The sequence below is a fragment of the Camelus dromedarius genome, chromosome X, assembly GCF_036321535.1.
Source record: "Camelus dromedarius isolate mCamDro1 chromosome X, mCamDro1.pat, whole genome shotgun sequence".
In the NCBI taxonomy this organism is placed as follows: Eukaryota; Metazoa; Chordata; class Mammalia; order Artiodactyla; family Camelidae; genus Camelus; species Camelus dromedarius.
The window spans coordinates 80,441,367-80,467,232 of NC_087472.1; the positions used below are offsets into that span (position 1 = coordinate 80,441,367).

At 37.8% G+C, this 25,866-nt stretch overlaps 1 protein-coding gene across 1 annotated transcript in view; it reads left to right on the top strand.

The window, feature by feature from the left end:
• Positions 1-25,866, top strand: part of EFHC2 (EF-hand domain containing 2) — a 169,087-nt gene that overhangs the window by 23,195 nt on the left and 120,026 nt on the right. The window contains exon 2 of the mRNA XM_031445394.2: positions 8,545-8,733. Within this exon, the coding sequence (XP_031301254.1) occupies positions 8,545-8,733 (189 nt within the window). The remainder of the gene's footprint in view (positions 1-8,544; positions 8,734-25,866) is intronic.

Below are 25,866 nucleotides of genomic sequence, written 5' to 3' on the forward strand. Positions count from 1 at the left end.
CCCATCCCTCTTCCTTTCTTGATATGTCCAATCACTGATGTTGGTTTCTTTACCTGATGTCTGCTGGAGCAGCACTGCTCCAAGTGTGGTGTGTGTTTGTGATATTGGGAACTTACATAGCAATTTGACATTGCTGTGATATCTGAGGGTGTGATCAGTGAGCTTGTGAGCTTTTATGTCTTTGTTTTTATTTCAGTGTCTTTTTTTTCAAGGTTGCTAATTAGTTGACTTTATTTTTTTAAATTATAAACTTACTCAATTTCTTATAGTTAATTTTTATTGTATATGACAAAAGTATCAGTCTCAAATGATTTGGTAAAAGAAGCAGTCAAACTTGCCCTTCCTCAATAATAGTTAGAAGGCCCCTGGCCTGTAGGACGTCCCTCCCTTCCTGTTCCCACTGTCTTCACCCTTCGTGCAGGCCTTTCTCACCCCAGGCCTGCTCAGCTGTGCTAGCAGCCTTGTCTGCCTACCTCTCACCTCTCATTCCAATCCATCATTTTTTTAAAATTGAAATACAGTCAGTTACAATGTGTCAATTTCTGGTGTACAGCACAATGTCCCAGTCATGCATATACATACATATATTCTTTTTCATTAAAGGTTATTACAAGATATTGAACATAGTTCCCTATGCTCTACAGAAGAAACTTTTAAAAAATCTATTGTTATATATAGTGGCTAATGTTTGTAAATCTCAAACTCTCAAATTTATCCCTTCCCACCCCCTTCCCCCAGTAACCATAAGATTGTTTACTAAGTCTGAGAGTCTGTTTCTGTTTGTAGATGAGTTCATAGTGTCCTTTTTTTTTTCCAGATTCCACATATGAGTGATATCATATGATATTTTTCTTTCTCTTTCTGGCTTACTTCATTTAGAATGACCATCTCTAGGTCCATCCATGTTGCTGCAAATGGCATTATTTTATTCTTTTTATGGCAGAGTAGTAGTCCATTGTATAAATATACCACAACTTCTTTATCCAGTCACCTGTCGATGCTCAGTGTCACTAATTATCAGAGAAATGAAAATCAAAACTACGATGAGGTGTCACCTCACACCAGTCAGAATGACCATCATTCAAAAGTCCACAAACAATAAATGCTGGAGAGGCTGTGGGTAAAAGGGAACCCTCCTACACTGCTGGTAGGAATGCAGGTTGGTGCAGCCATTATGGAAAACAGTACGGAGATTCCTAAAAAAACTAAAAATAGACTTACCATATGATCCACCAATCCCACTCCTGGGCGTATATCAGGAGGGAACTCTAATGTGAAAAGATACATGCACCCCAATGTTCAAAGCAGCACTATATACAATAGGCAAGGCATGTAAGCACCCTAAATGTCCATCATTTTTTTAAATGTCAGGTGCAAAGAGGTGAATTAATTTTATTCCTCTGTTTCTGGTACAGTTTCACCGTTGATCTGTGCAAGGTCTCTCTCTTAATGTATTTTTATTCTTCATCATTCCCAATCCCTAATCTCATTCCCTTTCCACTTTGCATAGGCTTCCATACATGTGTCTTTGATGTACATTCTTGAATCCATATATGTAAAATATGTAGCATTGTTTTTTGTATTTTTTAAAAAAATGTAAATGATATTGTGTGCTACAGATACCAGTTTCACCCAATAATACGTTTTAAGGATCTGTGTTGCTGTATGTACATCTGGTGATATGTGTCCTCCCCAAATCCATGTGTTGAAGCCTTGACCCCCCCCCCCCAAAAAACCCTACCCACCCCTAACATGATGGTATTTGAAGATACGGCCTTGGGAGGTTGTTAGGTTTAGATGAGGTCATGTGGGTGGGGCCCCCATGATGAAATTCATGCCCTTACCTTGTGCTGTCTCGCGCTCTTGCTCTCTCACTGCCCTGTGAGGTCACAGTGAGAAATAGGCATTCTGCAAGCTAAGAATAGAAGCTTCACTGGGCAACTGAATTGGCCAGCATCTTCATCTTGGACTTCCCAGCCTCCAGAACTGTGAGAAATCAATTTCTGTTGTTTCAGCCACCTAGTCTATGATATTTTGTTATGGCAGCCTGAGCTAATCCATCTGGTTTATTGCTTCAGAGCAGTGACATGAAGATCTGCCATAGTGTACTTACCCATTAAACCATATTTCTTTTTTTTTTTCTCACATATACATACATATATATTTTTTCTTTTCAGGTTCTTTTCCACGGTAAGTCTAGTTTTAGTTTTTTAAGGAACCTCCATCTGTCCTCCATAGTGGCTGCACCAATTTACATTCCCACCAGCAGTGTAGGAGGATTCCTTTTTCTCCACAGCCTCTCTACCATTTATCATTTGTGGACTTTTGAATGATGGCCATTCTGACTGGTATGAGGTGATACCTCATTGTAGTTTTGACTTGCATTTCTCTAATAATTAGTGATGTTGAGCATCTTTTCATGTGCTTGTTGGCCATCTGGATATCTTCTTTGGAGAGATGTTTATTTAGGTATTCTGCCCACTTTTTAATTGGGTTGTTTGTTTTTTTGCTATTAAGCTGTATGAGTTGTTTGTATATTTTGAAAATTAGTCCCTTGTCAGTTGTGTCATTTGCAAATGTTTTCTCCCATTCTGTAGATTACCTTTTCCTTTTGTTTATGGCTTCCTTTGCTGTACAAAAGCTTTTAAGGTTAACTAGGTCCCATTTGTTTATTTTTGCTTTTATTTCCATTACTCTAGGAACTGGTTCAAAAAAAATATTGCTGTGATTTATATCAAAGAGTGTTCTGCCTGTATTTTCCTCTAGGAGTTTTACAGTATCTGGTCTTACATTTAGGCTTTTAATTCATTTTGAGTTTATTTTTGTGTATGTTGTTAGAGAATATTCTCATTTCATCCTTTTACAGGTAGCTGTCCAGTTTTCCCAGCACCACTTACTGAAGAGACTGTCTTTTCTCCATTGTATATTCTTGCCTCCTTTGTCATAGATGGACCATAAGTGCTTGGGTTTATTTCTGGACTTTCTATCCTGTTCCATTGATCTGTGTGTCTGGTTTTGTGCCAGTACCATACCATTTTGATTGCTGTACCTTTGTAGTATAGTCTGAAATCAGGAAACGTAATTCCTCCAGCTCCATTCTGCTTTCTCAAGACTATTTTGGCTATTCAGGGTCTTTTGTGTTTCCATACAAATTAAAAATTTTTTTGTTCCAGTTCTGTGAAAAATGTCATTGGCAATTTGATAGGGATTGCACTGAATCTGTATATTACCCTGGGTAGTATCACCATTTTACCAATATTGATTCTTCCAATCCAAGAACACAGTATATCTTTACATCTGTTTATGTCATCTTGAGTTTCTTTCATCAGTGTCTTATAGTTTTCAGAGTACAGGTCCTTTGCCTCCTTAGATAGGTTTAGTCCTAGGTATTTTATTCTTTTTGATGTGATGGTAAATGGGATTATTTTCTTAATTTCTTTGTCTGCTATTTTGTGTATTGAAATGCCACTGATTTCGATACCAATCCACAAACCAATCAATGTGATACACCACATTAACAAACTAAAGAATAGAAACCATATGATCATCTCAATAGATGCAGAAAAAGCTTCTGATGAAGTTCAACATCCATTTGTGATAAAAACTCTCTGGAAAGTGGGCATAGAGGGAACAGAGGGAACATACCTCAACATAATAAAGGCCATACATGACAAACCCACAGCTAACATTATTCTCAATGGTGAAAAGCTGGAAGTATTTCCTGTAGTATCAGGAATAAGACAAAGATGTCTACTCTTGTCGCTTTTATCCAATGTAGTATTGGAAGTCCTAGCCGCAGCAATCAGAAGAAAAAGAAATAAAAGGAATCCAGATTGGAAAAGAAGAAGTAAAACTGTCACTGTTTGCAGATGACATGATACTATACATAGAAAATCCTAAAGAGGCTACCAGAAAACTATTAGAGCTCATCAATAAATTTGGTAACATTGCAGCATAAACCATATTTTCTTATTCATTTCATCAACATAGATATCTAGGTTGCTGCCAACTTCCCCAAAATACCATTGCACATTCTCATATATATCCATTTATTGGCTACTGTGAGATTTTCTCTGAGATATCTACCCATCTGTGAGATTCTTGAATCATAGGGAATACACATGCCCTATTTTGCTGAGTAGTACTGCATTGCTTTCCAGTATGACAGTTAACTCTCCCATCAGCAAAGCATTAGGTAGGATTCCTATTTCCCCACATTCTCTCCAACCTTTGATGTTATCCAGGTTTCTAACTCTTGACATTCTAAAGGCTATAAAATGGCTGTTTAGGCTTTTTTATAGCCTTTAGAATAGCCTAAATGTCTATCAACAGATGACTGGATAAAGAAGATGTGGTATATTTATACAATGGAATACTATTCAGCCATAAAACCCAACCACATAACGCCATTTGCAGCAACATGGATGCTCCTGGAGAATGTCATTCTAAGTGAAGTAAACCAGAAAGAGAAAGAAAAATACCATATGAGATTGCTCATATGTGGAATCTAAAAAAAAAAAAAAAAAAGAACATAAATACAAAACAGAAACAGACTCATAGACATAGAATACAAACTTGTGGTTGCCAAGGGGGCGGGGGGAGGGGGGAAGGGACAGACTGGGATTTCAAAATGTAGAATAGATAAATGAGATTATACTGTATAGCACATGGAAATATGTACAAGATCTTATGGTAGCTCACAGAGAAAAAAATATGACAGTGAATATATATGTTGATGTATAACTGAAAAATTGTGCTCTACACTGGAATTTGACACAACATTGTAAAATGATTATAAATCAATAAAAAATGTTAAAATAAAAAAAAGGCTATAAAATGATTTTTAGTCTGTCTAAAACATTGCCACCCCAGACAGTCTTTTATTCTATTTTATCCTTGTTCAAGGAGAACTTCAGATGTATATGGTAATTAAATATGAGGCTTTCCATAATATATACCTCCTTACATTTTCTACTCTATCTCACCCTCTTCCAAACATGAACTTGTCCCTTTTACTTAGACTTGCTCCTCTCTTGCCCCTCACGCTAGGCACTGTCAGCTCAGCTGCAGTGCATCACTCGTAAACCTACCCAGAACACTCTTGCCTCTCCTCTAATTCATCCCATTCCTCCAGGCCTGTGACAGTATCCAGCTACCTGCAGGACCTCAACACAACTTCAGCCCATTGGTTTATGGCTCTGGGCAGATAAACTTACCAGAGCTTGGAGTCAATGAACTTAGGTTCAGATGCAGGCTCTACTAGTTACCATATAACCGTGGATGTGCTAGTCTACCTGTCTCTACCTGTCTCTGCATTGGTTTCCTCATTGGTAAAATGGCAGTAATAAAGCCTATCAAATAGTTTTGTGATTGTGAAATTAGGTAGTGTATATAAAGCCCTTAGTAAAGGGTCTAGCATATAGTAAGTGGTCAAAAATGGTAGCTGTCCTGCTTGCTTTATGTATCTAAATCTTGACTCATCAGCAAGATAGTGGGTTTCTTCTTCAGGGCAGGGGCTGAGTCTTATGCTTGTTTTAAGTGGTGTATCTGGCACAAAGCTAGGAATATAGTAAATGCTTAAGAAACATTTGTTGGTTTGACCTGAAGTAAGTTTGTGATTGTCCGAAGTTACTTGCTTTGAAAAAAGGAACATTGCTATGAAATTCTGTTATTCCACTGTTCACTTTAACCAGTCCAACTTGCACTATGTTATGGACTTGTGGTAAAGTGACTGTGTGTGTGTGTCGGGGGGGAGTAGGGTGGTGGTGGAGGTTGTGGCAGTGGATTCTCTATGGGACAAGCCAGACTGCAGGTCACCATCCTAACCACAGCCTGTAGCTTTCCTTCCACTGCCTTTGACCTGAGCTGTTCATCTGCCTGGGGAAGCTGTTGTGGCCCTGCTTCCCTTGGGCAAGGATGCTCAGGCCCTTCCCCATTCTTCGGGCTGCCTTCACTACAAGAGGAAACGACGCCTTGCCTTTTCTTTTCTTTTAACATTGAGTATTTAATTTTTATTGTTAATTGAAATGTGATTGACATAAAACATCATGTTAGTTGCAGGTGTACAGTGCAATGATTGGATATTTGTATATATAGCAAAATGATCACAGTAAGTCTAGTTAGCATGCATCATCACACAGTTACAAGTTTTTTTTCTTGTGATGAGACTTTTCAGACTTCCTCAATTAGCAACTTTCAAATGTACAATACGGTATTATTAACTGTAGTCACCATGCTGTGCATTACATCCCCAGGACTTATTTATCGTATAACTGGAAGTTTGTACCTTTTGACCTCCTTCACCCATTTTGCCCATCCACCCCCCCCATCCTCCACCTCTGGCAGCCACCAATCTGTTCTCTGTATCTATGAACTTGGTTTTTTAATTTTTATTTTAAGATTCCACATATAAATGAGATCATGTGATTTTTGTCCTTCTCTATCTGACTTATTTCACTTAGCATAATGCCCTCAGAGTCCATTCATGTTGTTGCAAGTGGCAGGATTTCATTCTTTTCTATGGATGAAAAATATCCATTTTATATATATATATATATAAAACATAAACACACACACACACGCACACCACATTTTCTTCATTCATTCTTCCATCAATGGCCACTTAGGTTGTTTCTATGTTTTGGCTATTGTAAATAATACCGCAAATGAACATGGTGGGGTGCACATATCTTTTCAAGTTAGTGTTTTCATTTTCTTTAGATAAATACCGAGAAGTGGAATTGCTGGATCATATGGTAGTTCTACTTTTAATTTTTTGAGGAACCTCCATACTGTTTTCCATAGTGGTTACACCAATTTACATTTCCACCAGCAGTGCACGAGGGTTCTTTTCCCTTTTCTCCACGTCTTCACCAACACTTGTCATCTTTTGTCTTTTTGATGATAACCCTTCTAACAGGCGTGATGTGACATCTCATTGTGGTTTTGATGTGTATTTCCCTGATGATCGGTGATGTTGAGCACCTTTTCATGTACCTGGTGGACATTTGTGTGTCTTCTTGGAAAAATGTCTATTCAGATCCTCTGTCCAGTTTTTAATCAGTTGTTTTTTTTTTTTTTGCTATTTGAGTTGTATGAATTCTTTATATATTTTGGAATATTAATGCTTTATCAGATATGTTATTTGCAAATGTTTTCTCCTATTTCCTAGGTTGCCTTGAAACAAAGTATTTTTGAACTTCCTTTCAGACTTCCCTGTTAATGCATCATACTTTGCAAGAGGTTATTGCCCTGGCTATATACAATGTTGGCAAACTGTTAAAGTTCAAGCAGCAAATTCAGGGCTCTGGTTACCACTGGAGAGGGAGTCAAGGGGCAGGAACTCTAAGAGAGGGCTTTAATTGTATCTGAAATGTTCTTCATTTTTTTTTTTTATACAGGGCTGTGGCATTCATTATATGATATCATATATGATATTTATTGTATCATATATAGTATCATATTATCATGGATATTATATTATCTTGAATTTCCTGCTTATTATTTCCATGCTTATATTATCCATAAATAATACTTTATTTTTGAATGTTTCCAGACTTTGTATATGTGAAATCATCAAATTTTATATGCCCTTTTTACTACCTTTTTTTTTTTTCCCCCTGCTGGACATTTTTTTGAGACTTGTCCATATCGATGCATGTCATTTTAGACCTCTGCATTAATATTCCATGGTATAAAGAGAACACAATTGAGGTATCTTTTCTGCCATTGATGGACATTGAGATTATTTCCTAGTTTTCACTCTTACAGACACTGCTGTAACAGAACCCGATCTATAGCTTTTCATGCACAGGGGCCAAAGGTACTCAGGAGCAGACTTGCTAGGTCTTGGGACATAGACACCTTTCACTTTGCTAGGTATTGCCATATCTTTCCTCAGAGGGATTTTTCTGCTTCACTTTCCTACTAGCTGCAGACGTGAGAAGGTGCGGGCCCACAGTTTTGCTGATCCTTGGTAGCATTATAGGGGTTTTGCTGTCTCTGCCCAGATCTTCAGAGAAGATGGGAGGGGAGTGGGGAAGAGGGGAGGGCAAGGTTCTCCAATTAGGCGGAGAATGTCAGCTCTGAGGAATTTCCCGTGACATTTACTTTAATGAGGCAAAGATTTTATTCTCTGTTCTGATGAAAATAATATTTAGACTTCTCTGGGAAAACTGTTACATTTGTGCTCTGATGTAGAGGAGTTTCTTTTTTTTCCCTGTTTGCATTCTTGGCAAATAAGTAGAATAGACCAATTAGCAAGCTAATGTCCTAAATGTTCACTTGCAGTAATAGTTATTTTTAAATGTTTTAAATAGCATGGAGCATTGGGTTTATTCTTATTGCTTTTCAAGGTTTTGAATTTATTAAAATGAATTTAAAATGAGACATAACTATGGTAACAGTTGATCATAATTCTTTGCCACTTTAATATGCATCTAGTGATGGAAAAATTGATGGGAAATGTGTTTACCTTTTAAAACAAATTAAGACAAATCATCAAGAGTAACTTTGGCCATTTTCTGTTGTCTCTTGTGTTCACAGGTGGGAAAGGAGAAATTCCACAAATCTCAACATTGGGGCTTTTGCAACAATGTTAGGATGCTGGTGAGTGACGATAAACCAGGAATAGGAGGAGAACTGCTTTTTGGACAGAAGATAAAGCCAAAGTATAGTGTATTTCCTGAAGGAATGGGAAGTGACTCGCCATCCTGGGTGGCTTTTGATAAACAGGTAAGTCACATGACATTGGGACACATGCATCCTTAAAACGTTACATGTACTAAATATTAAGTAGATTTGAGAAAATAAGAGTCCTCTGTGTAAATAAATGTAAATGTGCTCATCTGAAATGACACATTCTAGAACAAAAGTACCCTAAACAGAGTTACCGCTGCTATTTCTGACCGGGCCTGTTGGTTGCAGGATGCCAGATGTTCATTGCCTTTCTTGGCTAGTAAGTGCTTATTAACCTTCCTCTCATCTCCTGCCCTGGACAGGAGGATTCTGTCCTTCTGGAGATAGTAGAGTCTGGTCATACTGCCACTTTTGTGTAGTGGTTGCCATTAACTAAGTGATTTTGTTTGATTCTGAATGTGCCATTGAATAGCAACAGAAAAATGCCTTCTCTTCTTTTCTCCATCCTAATTATGGTTCCCTATCCCTGAGGACCAAAGGGTGACATGGTAGGAATTGTAGATGTGAAGGAAAGAGGTGCCGTTCTTAGACAAGAGTCTGCACTTTTTAGTGTGTGTGTTTGTACACGTAACACAGGCACGTATACTGGCACATTGACAGTTGAAGAAGGCAATCCATTTGAATATCTTAAAAAGGGACTCAGATGATAGGGTTTGAAAAACCCAAGGTGACTAGTTATTTCCTATAAGGCAGCTAGATGGATGCACTGTATCATGGCCCCATGGTCTGTTCTCCAAAAAAGAACTTGTTATTAGATTATTTAGGTCCTGTAAATTAAAAATAACTAAGATAAAGAATTCAAACCATAGTATGCTAAATTTTCCAGGTGATTTTTAGCAGCCTTAATAACGTGGGTTGGTTGGCAATACTTTGATTCCAATTAAAATGTCTTCAAATTTAGCAGAAGTGACATATCCCATGTCATCTGAGTTAGGGTCAATCAGTTAGAGCACACATTACTTTTGGAGCCCATTTCTGACACTTACGGAAATCTAACAGACTGGGGAGAAGCGTCTTTCCTGGGAAACCATCTGTACTTTGAATATGAACCGTTCTCTCTCTTTTTTTGGATTATCTTCAGTACCTGGCTTAGTGTTGGACCCAGGGTTCAGTAACAGTTTCTGGGCTGACTTACTTGGATGGATCATGCTCGGTGTCCTGTTAATATCAGTCTTATAGGTGTTTGCACATCATCATTCGAGAGTATTTAATTTGCAAGGATTAATAAAGATTCTATTTTTACTTCTTCTGTCAAAAAGGGTATTGACAATAGTTTAAACTAATCCACCATTGAATAAATAATGTAGGCCACAATATATTAAACTATTCTCTTGCATTTAAAGTTGAACATTAATTTTATTTCATGTTTTTCTCAGTATTTAATACGTGCCTTTCAACCCTATTTTACAGCCCTTTAATTACTTATAAAATTATGTAGAATATTTCATGAAGTTGGGATAATTTTAGCTTCAAACTACTTGAGAAAATGAAGAGCTTGCTCATTTCAGGCCCAACTAAATACAACATAATTCTTTCAGTTATTTTGTTGGTCAACTTCAATTAAATATTCATTGAGCTTTAAATGAGACACTAAGACTATGAAATATTTACGTGCTCTGATGAGATTGGGAACTACAGACTGGATCCTGGTTAATACCCAGAGCAAATTATAAAGTGCTTTCTGCATTCGCGGTTCAACAAAATAAGTCAACACCTGTTAATCATTTTTCTTGAAAATGAGACACTTTCAACTCGTTGCCAGTTTTTCCAATAGCTTTTAATCATAGCAATATATCTAGGGTTACATTCTCAAACAATACAAAGTAGAAATAAAGGCGGTCCCTTGGAAGGTGTATTAGTGTTACTGTTTGCACTAGATGCTGTTGGTGTGCACACAGATCCACGTTAGGGGTCAGGCGCCCATCCCCCACAGTGGCAGCAAGTGCTCTGGCCACCGCCTCACACCCACGACCCTCTATGGAGTGTTGCTCTTGGCCGTTGGGCATTGCATCACCCAGAGAGGTAACCTGGGAGGTTACACTGGCCCCTTCACCACAAGACGGGATAGCAAATGGCCGACAATTTGTCAAGAGTGAAAGGCTGAGCTTCTTTAAGGTGGGACAACTCTGTGCTGTGATTTCGGCTCACAGCCACTTGTGTGTTAGGCCTGCGCTGAACTTTGGGTGCGAATGCATTCCTGCTCGGATGATTTCCCTTCTCTTGGCTGTTTCCCTCACTCCCTTACAGGTTTCTCCCAAGAATGTGCCCTTAATCAATGACATGTGCTGAAATCCTTGTTGCAGGCTCTGCTTCTGTGGAGCCCAACCTGAGACAGCTTTCCAGTTTTTATCCCTAATTCTAAAAGTGACAAATCAGATCGCTCTGCTCAGGCAGACCATCAGACTACAAGCAGAGAAGGTGTCTGCAGTCCCCGCAAAGAGCCAGCGTTTATCATCCTGCACGGTCCTCGTGGCAGACGTTTCTAGCTGGGGATCTTTTCTTCACTCTCCCCTTCATTCTTAGGGAGAGAGCGCCAGTTTTATTCAGGCTGGAGTTGTGTCTGCTATAAGGTGTTCACCTCCCCAGGGCTCCCTGCAGCTCGCTTGGCCACTTGACTCACTTAAGGCCAGTGACATGTGAATTAAGGTTTATCACATGGGGCCCCTGGGAAGGTTATTTTTCCAATTCAGAGAGTCAGGCTCAGCTGATACATTTTTCCTGCCCTTGGCCCTGCCTTCATTTTCCTGTCTGGATCTAGGACGTAGTTCCTTGGGGGCACAGTAGCCATCTTATGAGTCCAGCAGCAATAAAGGGGACCCAGGGCCCTGCGGGCACCATGCAGCCACTGTCTCCAACCTGGGCTCTCTCTCCCTCTCTGGACTTCTCATTCAGTGAGAAAAACCAGCCCCTATTTCAGAAGCTTTTAACCCAGGGAGGCCTTTGGAAATGTGTGGATGTATTTTGGGTTTCCCAGTGACCGGAAGTGGCACTGGACTAGGGGAAAAGCCAGCGAGGCACTTGTCTTAGGTGCAGAATTTAAGGGACACCCCAAAACTCAGTAATCAGCTACATAGTATTTTAATGAAATATCTTAAAAATGAATGCCAAAAATTCACAATGAATGAAATACCAACGTGTTAAATGAAGACAGGATCAGTCATTGCCATGTGGAGCCATACTGGAGCCCAAGGCAAAAAGCAAAATCAGTAGTATTGATTCCATCTTTGTTTAACATGTTGATATTTTGTTCACCATGGATTTTTGGCTTAATTGTGATGTTTGAAAGTGACTGGACCTAGGGTCAGATCGGATCCAGAGGTGCTGCTGCTGTCTGTTAGCTGAAGGCCGACTGTGTATTTTATGTCCTGCCACGTGGGGAGGGCAGCCCCACTGGGGAGAACATTCAACCTGAAATGCCAATACTGCTCCCTTTGAGAAACACAATCCTTAATTAAAACCCCTGGTATTGGGAGGATTTATGCAAATAGCCAAACATAATTTTGCCTGATCCTGCACCTACCACCCAAAGACTAGTTATTTCATTGAATTCATTTAAATACAAGCAGGCACATGGTCACTCAGCCAGTTAGTTCCAGCCAGCCTCCCAGCACCTCTGTCAGGCGAAGCAAGCGTGGGTGATTGTTCTCATTCTGTAAATGAGGAATCATTGGCAGGAAGTGGGGCAGGGGCCAGGGTTCTGAGGCTGCCTGCTGGAGGCACCGAAACGAATTATCTTTGTGATGGTGGTTCTGTCTCTCTACCTCTCTGAGCCTCAGTTTCCTTGACCTTAATGCAGGGCTTGATTGGCTGGTTGCTAATGCCATTTTACCGCTAGCAGTCTATGCCTGAGACTTTAGTCTGTGACATTTAGACTAAAGGCACATTCAGCTTGTTTATCCTAGAACTGAGCCCAGACCCTAGATCTCTTGGCCTGGGGCTCTTTCTAATTACATCAGGCACCTACTGCTTCATTATTGATTGAAGTTTGGCATTTAGTAGTTTACGATATGCTGCTGTTGCTGTGGTATATAATCTATCATTAAGCTGCTTTTATAGAAATTCAGACTGGTTAGAAATACTCAAAAACTCAAATGACTGAATGAATGTTTTTTAATGACTTTTATCTGGATGTTAAGCATCATTTGTATAGACTCTACAATTATGCTCTCATTTCTTTTCATTTGTCAATGACTCCTAGTTAGCCTAATTTGTTTGCTGATTTGCAAATGACTCTATTATTGTAAGTGGCGGGATAAAGGTTGATCCTAGGGGTATGCATGCATTTAAAAATATTATTTCATTTTTTCCGTCTACTAGAAACATAATTATAATCAAAACTACTGACCACAGAATTAGAATTTTGATAACTTTGCATTCATTGACATTAGATTTGTGGTGAGCTGATTGTTTCTGTGGTGCTGTGCAGATCTCTATGCTTTGAACAATATAAAAAGAAAAGTTTAAAATATAACTTGATTTCTTGAGTCACCTTGATTTTTTTTTTAATTGAACAACTTGGTTTACTACTCATTGCAGTGAGGGAAAACAAATATCCTGAGTGACTGTGGGATGTCTAAGTAAGTAGGTGTTAGAAAAGTCTTACTATAAGATTTGGGCTTGTGTTAGGTAATTTTGGAGAGGACTTAAGGAAGTGAGGCCTTGCTCTGCATTGGGTGCTGTTGGGAAGTGGGGATACTTCTGTGATGGTCTATCTTTTTTTACTGAAGTATAGTTGATGTACAGTATTATGTAAGTTACAGGTGTACGATATGGAGATTCACAATTTTTAAAGGTTATACTACATTTATAATTACTATAAAATATTGGCTATGTTTCCCGTGTTGTACAATATATCCTTGTAACATTTTATACCTAATAGTTTCTACCTCCTACTCCCCTGTTCCTGTATTATCCCTCCCTGGTTCCCTCTCCCCCCTGGTCACCACTAGTTTGTTCTTTGTATCTGTGAGTCTGCTTTTTTTTTTTTTTTTTGTTACATTCACTAGTCTGTTGTGTTTTTTAGATTCCACATATAAGTGATATTATACAGTATTTATCTTTCTCTGTCTGACTTACTTCACTTAGCATAATACCCTCCAAGTCCATCCATGTTGTTGCAAATGGCAAAATACCATTCTTTTTTAATGACTGAGTAGTATTCCATTGTATATATGTGCCACTTCTTCTTTATCCATTTATCTGTTATGGACACTTAGGTTGTTTCCATGTCTTGGCTGTTGTAAATAATGCTTCTGTGAACATTGAAGTGCTTGTATCTTTTGGAATTAGAGTTTTTATCTTTTCTAGATATATGCCCAGGAGTGGGATTGCTGGATCATATGGTAACTCTATTTTTAGTTTTTTAAGGAACCTCCATACTGTTCTCCATAGTGGCTGCACCAGTTTACATTCCCACCGACAGTGTAGGAGGGTTCCATTTTCTCCACATCCTCGCCAACATTTGTTAAATTTGTCTTCTTTTTGATGATAGCCATTTTGACAGGTGTGAGGTAATATGGTAAGCATGTGCTCTACCACTGAGCTATACCCTCTGCTGCCCCCAGTAATATCTCAGTGTGGTTTTGATTTGCATTTCCCTGATGATTAGTCATGTTGAGCATCTTTTCATGTGCCTATTGGTCATCTGCATTTCCTCTTTGGAAAAATGTCTATTTAGTATTCTGCCCATTTTTTTTTTTTTATGATTGTGAATTTATAGAGACGACAGACTAGAGTGAGGCTACAGCTGTAATTGGGAGAGAAGCAGCCGTCACTCCTGTGAGCTAGGGTAGGGGATATTTGGCATTTTGTGGCCTGGACAATGTTGATGTTCCATCTGTGTTCAGACGTAGCTATGGAGTGATCTTTTTTTTTTTTTTTTGGTCTTGATCCATTGTGGTCACACAGTGGCCTTGTCTGAGGATAGTATTCTCTGAAAGTGTTCATTTTCAGCAGGAGAACACCAAGGCCTCGCTGTGGCTGCCAGACCAGCTTGTTGCAGCACCAAGGCCAGCTTATAGTGCCAGGCTGGCTCCTGATATCAGAGGCTGCTTTTCTCTTTCTTACCCAATACCAGCTAAAATTTTGAATTTTCCCGCTGGGGGATCAAGGAGCGATCAAGTCTGGTAGAATTTCATATGATTGGCAAAGAGCAATACACGACTCTAGATCCCTGAAGTTTTGCCTAAAACCAATTAGGAATGTTACAAAATATAATCAGAGTATATAAAAAATACAATGAGAAATTTGAAAGTAACTTGAAAGTGTGAGATATTTATACCTTTAAATCATACCCAAAATGTCAAATGAAAAATTTTCCATAGGTTTATGTAATTTTCAGATTGTCTGAATCCTGTTAGAATCACTTCATGAAGGACACCAATATGTATAATTATAGCACAATGTAATTGCAATACATTGCCATTTAAATCCCGTATTTTACGTCACAATTACATAATCTTTAGCTATTTAGTTTTAAATATGAAATCAGAAGGCTTGCTCGAAATCAGACACATCATATCCCAAATTCCCAACTCTGCATTCTGCATTTATCACTAAAACCCAAAATTACATTCTTTAAATTCATGTTAAACTGATAAAGTTTCTAATTTCATCATACATTATGGCTTTCTCTAATCTTTTGAAATTCAAAAGGCATTTAATTAAAAAAAATCCCCAAATTAGGAATGAGTGTTTTTGGAATAAAAAGAATAAGGTTCATAAATGAGTCTCTTACTGAAGGAGAGAGAGTTCTTCCTCCTCTCTTTTCTAAAACGAGAGTTTAGTTATTATGCAAAATTTTAAGACATTCCCCTCAAGGTTAAACTTCTTATGAATAATGAGACCTGTGGCTTATTCTCATTAGCCCCAAAGTTAAAATTGTCTTTTTGATCTTAAACTTGAGTAGATACCACTACACACTCATTAGAATGGCTATAACTTGAAAAGACTGACAATACCAAGTATTGACAAGGATGTGGAGAAACTGAAACTTATACATTCCTGGTTGGAATGTAAAATAAGACTGCCATTTTGGAAGACAGTTTGGCAGTTTCTTAAATATATGCTAACCGTATGACTCAGTTAATTTCACTCCTACGTATATTTCTAAGAGAAAACATATGTTCACACAAAAACTTGTATGTGAATGACTGTAGCATCATTATTCAAATTATTATTGACCATTATTATTGGCCAAAACAGCCAATACTCAGATGTCCATCAACTGATGAATGGATAAACAAAATGTGGTCTAGCCATACAGTGGAAATTGTTCATCAGTAAAAAGAAACTATACACTACAATGTGGATAAACCTCAAAAACATACTAAGTGAAAGAAAGCAGACACAGAAGACTTTATATGGTATGATTCCATTGCTCTGAAATCCTTAAAAAGGCGAATATATCACAGAAAGCAGATCAATAGTTGCCTGAGGCTGGCAGTGGGTGAGGGAATTTTTGAGGAGTGATGGAAATATTCTAAACTGGATCGTGGTGATGATTATGGAGCATTTATGAAAAGTCACTGAACTGTATACTTACAAGAGGTGAATTTTATGGCATATAAATTATAGTTTAATATGTTAGTCTTCTAGGACTGCCATAACAAAATACTGTAGACTGGGTGCCTTAAACCACAGAAATTAATTTTCTCACGGTTCTGGAGGTTAGAAGTCCAAGATCATGGTGCTGGCGGGGTTGGTTTCTCTTAAGGCCTCTCTCATTGGCTCGCAGATGGCCACCCTCTTGCTGCCTCTTCATGTGGTTGTTCTCTGTGCACACCGATTTTTGTTTGACCGTAAAATCTCTTGTCATGTGTAACATTTTAGTTCACAAATTAGGAACTGATAATTACTGTTTGATTTGTTGAGTGTATTTCAGGCTGATTTATATTTTGTTCTGAAGTTTTAATCTATAAGAGTGATGTTTGTTTATGTACTTCCCCCCTCTGAATTCAGACCAGCTGCTGCAGGCTTATTGGAAATATCTAAAAATTGTTTTACCTTCCTGAATTTCGTGTTGGCAGGAATCTGTCCTATAGTTAAGCCCTCCCTTTTGTAACCCTGATGGTGGGAGATGGTCCAAATACTGACTATATAATCTGCGTTCTTTTTAAAGAAATATTTTTGGACTTATAAGAAATCACAGAAATGGTACAAGATAGTTCCTGTGTACTCTTTTCCCAGCTTTCCCCAATGATAACACCTTCTATAACTGTAGTACGTTATCAAAACCAGGAATTTGACATTGGTATGTTACTAAACTTTCGGATCTTAATTGAATTTCTCCAGTTTTCACATACACTCGTATTTCTCCCTTAGTTTATGGTTCTGTGCAATTTCATCACATGTACAGTTTTGTGTAACCACCACCACAATCAGGATACAGAATAACTGTATCCCTTTAGGATTTTACTGTTTGAGTCTTTATTGTAATCAACTGTACTGAGGTATAATTTGTATATGATAAAATGTGCCCGTTTTAAGCATACAGTCCCGTGAGTTCTAACAAGTGTATACACAGGTCCCCATCACCCTAGACGCCAATATGGGACATCTCTACCACGTTAGAAAGTTCCCTCATGACCCCTTCCATTTGCCCCTCTTCCATTGCTCTGACTTCCATCACCATAGATTGGCTTTGCCTGTTCTTGAACTTCATATAAATGGAATCTTACACTGTCCCCTCTGGAGTCTACCTCACTGGGATTTAAGATTTGAGGCACAGCTTTGATAATATGTATGCATATAAACAAAGTGCAGCCAACTCATGTAATAATACACCGTGGTGGATTTCTGGGTATTTATATAACCATTTTTCATTCTCTGGATCGATATCCCTTTATTTTTAAACATGCCGGGTTTTGTTTTTTTCAAATAAATTATCCTCCTAACCCCCTTTGGAGGTTTTTAAACATTTAGAATTGTTAATTTCTAAATTTCAACATGCTAGAATTGTTCCTATCCTTCTACTTATTTTAATTATGCTCCCCTATTTAAATACCTGTTCTGACTATGAAATTCATTGTGCTGTGTTAGTGTGGTAATAGTTCTTTTAATAAAGAGGATTCTTCAGGGACACATGCCATTATCATAAACCTTTTATCAGAGGTATAAATAATTGAGGACGCATGGCTGTTCATTCTAGGACATCAGAAATGAGGAGGTGGCGGGGAGGGCATGAACTCCACATTATTGAAGGGGAGGCAGAAATGCTTATCTCCGTCCTTTGTCCAATGTTGTCCCATTTCCTTTTCTTACATCCCATCTCTCAACCTCCGTATCCCTTCCCCTGCCATTCGTTTGTCCTTTTTTTCTATTTCTTTTTCCCTTTTATTGAACTTGGTCTGTCTCTTCATCCTCATTCTCTTTACTTTCATCCATTTTTATTCATCTTACATCATGTGCACCCTGTTTAACTTTCTTCCCTTTCCCTACTTTGTCTTCCTCTGTCCCAGGCCTTGCAATTGGTGACTTCTTTTTAGGAAAGTAGAATCATCATCATCATCATCGTTGTTATTGCCTGGGTCTTCCCCCTTTCCTTTAAATCTAGGCTCGGCCTCAAGGTACATGTGTCTCCCCAAATGGAGTACTGTTTGAAATGAACTCTGTACATTGGTTGAGGTGTCCCTCGGGAACATGGTCCTCCTGCAACACTCCCCTGATGGGAGGCTCTCTGGTGTAGTGGCTATCGATGCGTTGCTCTTTCCAGTTGTTCCTCAGTGTTCCATTTATGCTGTAGGTATTAATGTAGTTTTAAAAAAGTCTTCTATTGTTTAAATAAGAGATTTTTGTCGTGTCTCTTATGTTTTAGCAAATTCACTTAATGGTCTTTTAGGGGAAAGGTGATAAATAACTACATTTATTATTTTTTCAGTATTCTGAACTAATAGCAGTCAGTAATAGACTACTACAATTGTTTTTACATTCCAATTACTCTGAACTCAAAAGATTTTACATCATTATCATTTAGGTTTTAGAAACTTCACGTAGGCCCTTTTATGTTTAATCAAAATTTTATTTCCTTTGCACTATACCCTTTTGTTCCCCTCCTTTTTAGCCTGAAATATGAAATCTGTTTTTGAGTATATTTCATTTTATGTCTGGCTCTACTTGTTGATTTTTTTCATCTACTATTTCAGGGCATTTAAAAAATTTTTAAATTCTTTATCGAAGTATAGTTGATTTACAGTAGTGTATTAGTTCTAGGTGTATAACATAGTGATTCATTTTTTTTGGATTATATTCCATTTAAAGTTATTATAAAATAATGGCTATATTTCCCTGTGCTGTACAATCTATCATTGTTGCTTATTTATTTTATGCATAGTAGTTTGTATCTCTGATCCCTTATCCCTCTTGCCCCTCCCCCTTCCCTATCCCTACTCTGAATCTGTGAGTCTGTGATATTCATTCATTTATTTTATTTTTTAGATTCCACATATAAGTAATAACATACAGTATTTTTCTCTGACTTATTTCACTAAGCATAATACCCTCTGGGTCCATCCATATTGTTGCAAACCACTGAATTTCATTTGTTTTTTTATGGCTGAACGGTATTCCATTGTATATAGATACCACATCTTTATCCATTCATCTGTTGATGGACACTTGGATTGCTTCTATATTTTGGCTTTTGTAAATAATGCTAGTATGAACATTGGGGTGCATGTGTCTTTTAGAATTAGTGCTTTCATTCTTTTTAGATATATACCCAGTAGTGGAATTTCTGGATCGTGTGGTAGTTCTATTTTTAGCTTTTTGAGGAACCTCTGTACTGTTTTCCACAGTGGCTGCACCAGTTTACATTCCCACCAACAGTGCACAAGGGTTTCCTTTTCTCCACATCCTCACCCACATTTGTTATTTGTAGACTTTTTGATGACAGCCATTCTGACTGGCATGAGGTGACATCTCCTTTGTGGTTTTGGTTTGCATTGCTCCAGTGATTATCTGGACACATTTTTACATTTGTGTTTGAATGTCAAAAATAAAACTATTTTCAGTTCTGGTCTAGTCGGCTTTTACAATCAGCTTTATTCATTGAAGCCTCCTTCGATTCTTACTGATAATGTAATAAGGATAGTATTATTCATGTGTGTTCCCAGCTTGCTTCTTTTCCCCACGCCCTGCCTGCTGAACAAAAATTTGTCTTTGCTCATTCCATTTTCCCCCTCCTTCATCCTCTAAGGACTCTTCTGAATTTTTCAGTCGGATTCTCAGGCTTTTGGGGGTATAGGAAAGGGAGAAGGGCTGGACGGAGTTGGCGGGAAGGGAGAGAGGGAGAGAGATGTCACGGCCAGAGCTGATGGTGAGGAAATGTAAGGGTTGTAAGACGTGAAAAAGGGAGGAAAGGCATTTTTTGGGAAATGGAGATGTGGAGCACAAATTGGATCACCTTTAGAGTTTCTTCAGAGATCTAAGATGAGACAGACTTTTTAATTGCTGTTGGTTGCTCAGTCTTTTCTTTGAATATATTACCAAGCTGAGCCTGGTCCACATTGGCTTATTTGAGTTACATCTAAATGTTAACTCACTCGATATATTTTTGTTTATATTTAAATAAGTAAGAGAACCACCATTATCCTCTGTCACCAGTTGACCCAAGTCCTCTCTTGTTTCCCTCTGAAATGCCCTTTCCTCAGTCTCCTTTCCAAGGCCACTCTGCTCTCCTAATTCATATCTTTCACCCAGAGAGCAGCCTCTTCAGCGCCATCCTTGCCTTCAATCTGATTCCCTTCCTCAACTGCCCACTCGGATACAGAGTTAACTTTATAAAATGTTTAGACTCCTTTGACCTAACTTTGCCTGGCTGGGGGACCACCTGTCTCATTTCGTCTGCTCACCCTTCCCCACGCAGCCCCCAGCCACACAGAAGGACTCACAGGGCCCACATCCTGTGCTCTTGTAACTCCGCACGTGCTGTTCCCTCTGCAGAGAATGCCCTTTCCCATGCGTCCGCCTGTGCAGTTCTTCCTTCACCTCTCAGCCTTGAAGACTCATTTTGACACGTCACCTCCGCTGTGATGCCTTCCTCTCGATGCTCTCAGGTGGTTTGGCACTTCCCCCTCTACTGGAGCATTTTCAATCCCCTGTTAGAATAGCCCTGTTACTCTTTGTGTCGTTCACTGAGCTAGAGTGTGGTGGAGATTTTGTGGCAGTTCAAGAGATTATGGTTAACCTGTGGCCTCTGAAGCCAGGCAGCGTGAGTTCTAATCCCAACTGTGTTAGTCTCTTACCTTGAGACCTTACCCAAATTATTTAACTTCCTAAACCTTGACTTCTGTTAAAAAAAAAAAAAAAAAAAAGGACCACAAGATTACCTATTTTATAGATGTGTTGTGAGAAGTAGATGAGGTAGAGTGTGAAAACACATTGCCTGACCCATTATAGCTACTTAATCAATGCTGGCTATTTTCATTTATTTTTGAATTTTCAGAGCCTAGCACAGTGCCTGACAGATAGCAGGTGCTCAGCAATGTATACTGAGTGGATTTGTAAGAATATTATTGAGTCTTTCCTAAAGACTTTTTGCTTTATTGCCAGTACATTATAATTCTTTGGAGGTACCCTACCCCGTTTTGCAATTATTTGCATATAGTCTCCCTTACTTGACTGTGTAATCCTTGTAGCTGGATAGATATTTTATTGAATGTTGTGCCCTCCACATAGAGCTTTGAACTTAGCAGGTGCTCTGTAACTGGGTTGGTCTGTGTTACTTTGCTTTTGATAAAGGAGCCTTTCTGTATCAAGTATCCATTTTGTGATCTCAGCTGTTGATGCACTTGTGGGAAGTAAATAATATACTTTGAAACCAGTAGGATAATCCAGTGTACAGGGGAGTCCTGTTTATTGAGTAATTATTAGAGTTACAGAATAGATTCTTTTGATTGGAGGAGAACAGAAAAGGCATCGTATCTAAGCATTTTCTTCTGACTTTAAGGTGGAGTCCAGCCTTTTAAAATACGTAATATTTAAAAATGATGGCATGAGAGAGTGTTTTTGCCTCAGTTCTCATATTATTCCCTCCAAATATATATATATATATGTAAAATATTTGGTAAATTATGTATGTGTGTGTACATACATATATTTACCAAATATTTTTCCTTTATCTTTTATAGGTGCTGTTTTTCTTTTGCATCTTTAATATTGAATATTTGAATATTCATTTTTCTTTATTCAGTTTATGAAACCCCATGATTAGCAACATGACGTTGGTTGGATAGGTTGACCCCTTCTTCTAGACCTAATTATTTTTCCGAGAAGTCTGATTTTAAGCGGTGGGTCTGAAGCTCCTCTCTTAGTAATATCAAGTGTTTTTAAATTGCCTTGCTCAATAGATTCCATAAGGATGTGAAAAGACAATTTTAGACGTGGCTTTGACAGTATTTTTAAGCTTCCAGCTTTGCATCCTACACTGATATATTATTCAGTATTTTTATACATTCATTTTTCTCTCCAAAGTGCTGTTATATATACATAATTGTCTTAATCCTTTAAATAGTGCTGCACTGTCCTGTGGTTAGCAAGTGTTGATTTTCTAATTATTGCTAAAAGGTTAACCAGGGAACAAAGAGTTTAAGTGGTTTGTACCAGTTATATGGTTAATTAGTGATAAAGCTGCAAGAAGAATATTCTAGCATGCCAGTCACATTTTTCCCCTTTTATACATCATAAAATCAGGTCTTTAGAAGCAGCAGACAAGTAAACATAAATTTGATGAATGCCTTTGCTGTCCATATAGGTGCATTCATCTTAAACCCTAGATTTAGTTATGAAAATTGGAGCATAAATTATAAATAGATTTATGAGGGTAATATTTTTATTATACAAAAAATTTCTGGAAATCATCTTTCTGTAATTTGTATTTTTTGTCATTTATTAATTGAACTTACCTTTATTGACCATCTCTTGTGTGCAAAAAGCTAAATGAGATTCAGATTCATATAATTTGAATTTTCTAAAATAAGATGTGCCTATTTAAACCCAGTATCCATAGGAACATAAATTTATCAAAAAAAAAAAAAAGTGAGGGAAAAAAAGGAGAATTTGGAGTGAGATTATAACTTAGGCATTGATATTTAGATGAACCTCTCCACCTTCACAATCCCAATTAAAATGATTGCAACATTTTTAAATATGGAGAAAGCGTATTAGTGTTGAAGGCCAGGGAGGAGGTCCATCTTCATGCTACAAACTGTGAAGAATTTCCACTAGATATGGTGCAGCTGAAATCACATTGACGAAATATCTCAAAACCAACTTGCAACTCTCCCTTCCAGGGTAAGTGACAAGAATCGAGTCGGGGGGTTAGGACAACCTGTAGGGGCTTGCACTTGGCTTCCTTTCGCAGCTCTTGATGGATGAAGAATGTCACTAGGTGGCCCAGGAATAGTCACACTGGGGGAAAAAGCAGGCCCCGCACGAGGGCATTTGTCTGACGCGACAGGCAAGGCACACGAAGGGCTGGCTGTACATGCTCTGTTCCCAGAGTGGAGGTCAGGTCAATTTTTAAAATGTCTGTATGGACAGATTTGAAGTTTTTCCTGCAGGGGACTCTCCCTGGCCCCAGCTCCCTCCCTGCTTCTCTTAACTAGCTGTGTATGAATTTCTATCAACCAGCTTCCCACTGAGAGGGGAAATCAGAACGTTTGAGTGGACAGTGAAGGAAGGGGAGGAAGACCTGCCCACCCTATTTTTAGAAAACCACCAGCCTGGATAGACTGTTCTTTGTTCAAGAAGGAACAAAGAAACCCAACATGAGGTTTCTGAAAAGGCTCTGCAGCATAAATGGAGGAGAATATAGTATTTAAGAGACAGAGGAAGAAAAATATTTATTTTAGAAGTATGTTTTCTAGAGGAAAATGAAGATTTGGGAGAACAGTTTGCTTGATGCTTTCTGTTGAGTGCAAGAGAGGATACAAAACAAAGTAAGCAGTTAAAGCAAACTGATGTGAAGGCTGGAAGGAGAAAAGAGAACAAGAGAAGACATTTCAAATATTGCTGAATGAGACTGCAGGGGAAAAGGTGACGGGAGCTCGCTGAAGGCAGAAACGTGAGGAAACTAAAAAAGAAATGCATTATACGTAGTAAAGAAAAACACTGAAACTGGAGATGAGTGATAGAAAAGGCAAACTTGAGAAATTCTCCCCAAATGCAGAGGACAAGGTCAGATATAAAAGCAGTGAGCTAGGTAATGAAAGACTGGGCAGAGGCTGGAGCTCTAATACATAGACAATTGTTCCTCAAAAATGAGAAGCTAGATTAAAAGCAATCGAATCAGTTAAGCATGCCATAAGAAAATAATAAAAACAACTTTCTCCACTATGAAAAGACCTATCTGCAGACCGAATGCTTCCTGTGTACCAAAGAAAATAACGAAAAAAGAGACCAATAATTAGATAGAGTCTGGCAATTTTTATGTTAATTTCAAGGAGAGAGTAAAGCAGTGACCAGGCATCCTGACAGAAAAAATAGTTTAACCCCCAAAGAAGGAGACGTTGACATCAGAAGTCTGCAGTGTTAAATGCCAGAAGACAATGAAGCAGTGTCTATAACTTTTAGGGGGAAATGTTTGTGACCCAGAAATTCTAGACTCAGCCAAGGTGTTACTTATTAGTGAAAGCACTGGAAATATATACTTTCTCACAAATATGCCATCCACATACCTTTCCTGAGAAAGTCGCTCGAACATGTACTCCATCCAATTATAAAGCAAATTAAACAGTTCAGTCATGAAATAAAAGGATTAGTGGTGAGCAATGGAAACAAACTTATAAATAATTACAAAATATAAATAAAGTTGAAAGCAGAATGTAAGCATTTAAAATATTTATTGGAAGATAAAAGAATAACAAACAATGATAACATGCCAAATACAAGACAGGGATATAAAAATGAAAATACATTCTTTGTGTCTATTCAGGTGAGTTCCAATAGATGTTGATTTTGAGAACTGACCCTTGAACTGACAATTCTTTACAAATTAAAAATAACAATGAATAGGGTTGACATCTCTCTCAGTCAAGAGGAAGAAAAGCTCATTATATCATCTTTCTCTAGGACCCGTAAAAATTGCTTAACTCTGCTTCATAGATATATATATATATACTTTGTGTTTTTAACTAGGTTTTTTTTTTTAAAAGACTTTAAGTCTAAAAAAAAATTTAAAAAAAAAGACTTTAAGTCAAAATACTCCAGAACATGAACATTGGCTATAGATGGGTGGTGGTATTTTGTGGCATATAAATCTTCAGTGAGTATGGGCATGAAAACATATGCATTTTTAAAAAGGATATATAATTTGACATAGTCAGGAAAACATGACTTTTTAAAATATATGTAATTTGACATAGAATCGCAATTATGTTAAGGAAAGACATTAACAGGACAGTGGGTTCTAGGTAGTAGAGATACTCTACACTCCTTTCTGTTCCTATTTTCATATTTTTGAAATGCATATGTATTAATTTTTACAGTGAGAAAGTAAATTCATTAAAAGAAAAAATCCTATAGATACAGCAGAGTTATAATTAAGGCAGATTTATAGCATTGAATGCTTTGTTCTTTCCTTCCAAATTAAAAATAAACCAAGCATTTAACTTTAAGGCATTAGAGAAAGCACCTAAGGGGGAAAAAAAAAAAAAACCGGACATCTGAGAGATGAAGGAAAAAATTAATACACTTAAAAGCAGGATTTTTATAAATCAGTAAACAGATAGATTTGAACAAGTATTCAAAGAGCTGAGTCTAGTAAACAACAGAATTAACACACTTCTAGCTTGTTTGCTTGGGAAAGCAAACAAAATTACACAGTATATTTAAATCAAATTCAGACAAGTAAAATGTACTACTTATGCTAATTATGAAGTGAATATTATAGTAAATATTAATTAACAAAATTTATTCAAGGCGTACAGTGCTGGAATTGGCTAATAACTATGGAAGTATTAGAGAATCTTCCAAAGAACTACTACAGTTGTTAAAGTTATGGTCTCTAAGTAGTAGGACTGTGAACTTTTTTCCTCCACTTGTGCTCTTTAGTAGTCTCAAAACTTCTACAATAAGCAGGTACTCATTTTGAAGTCAGATGTGAATAAAGACCAACTAAAAAAAGCAGAATCCCCCATCTCCCAAGACAAAGTGGGCAGTTTGTTCCTTTTG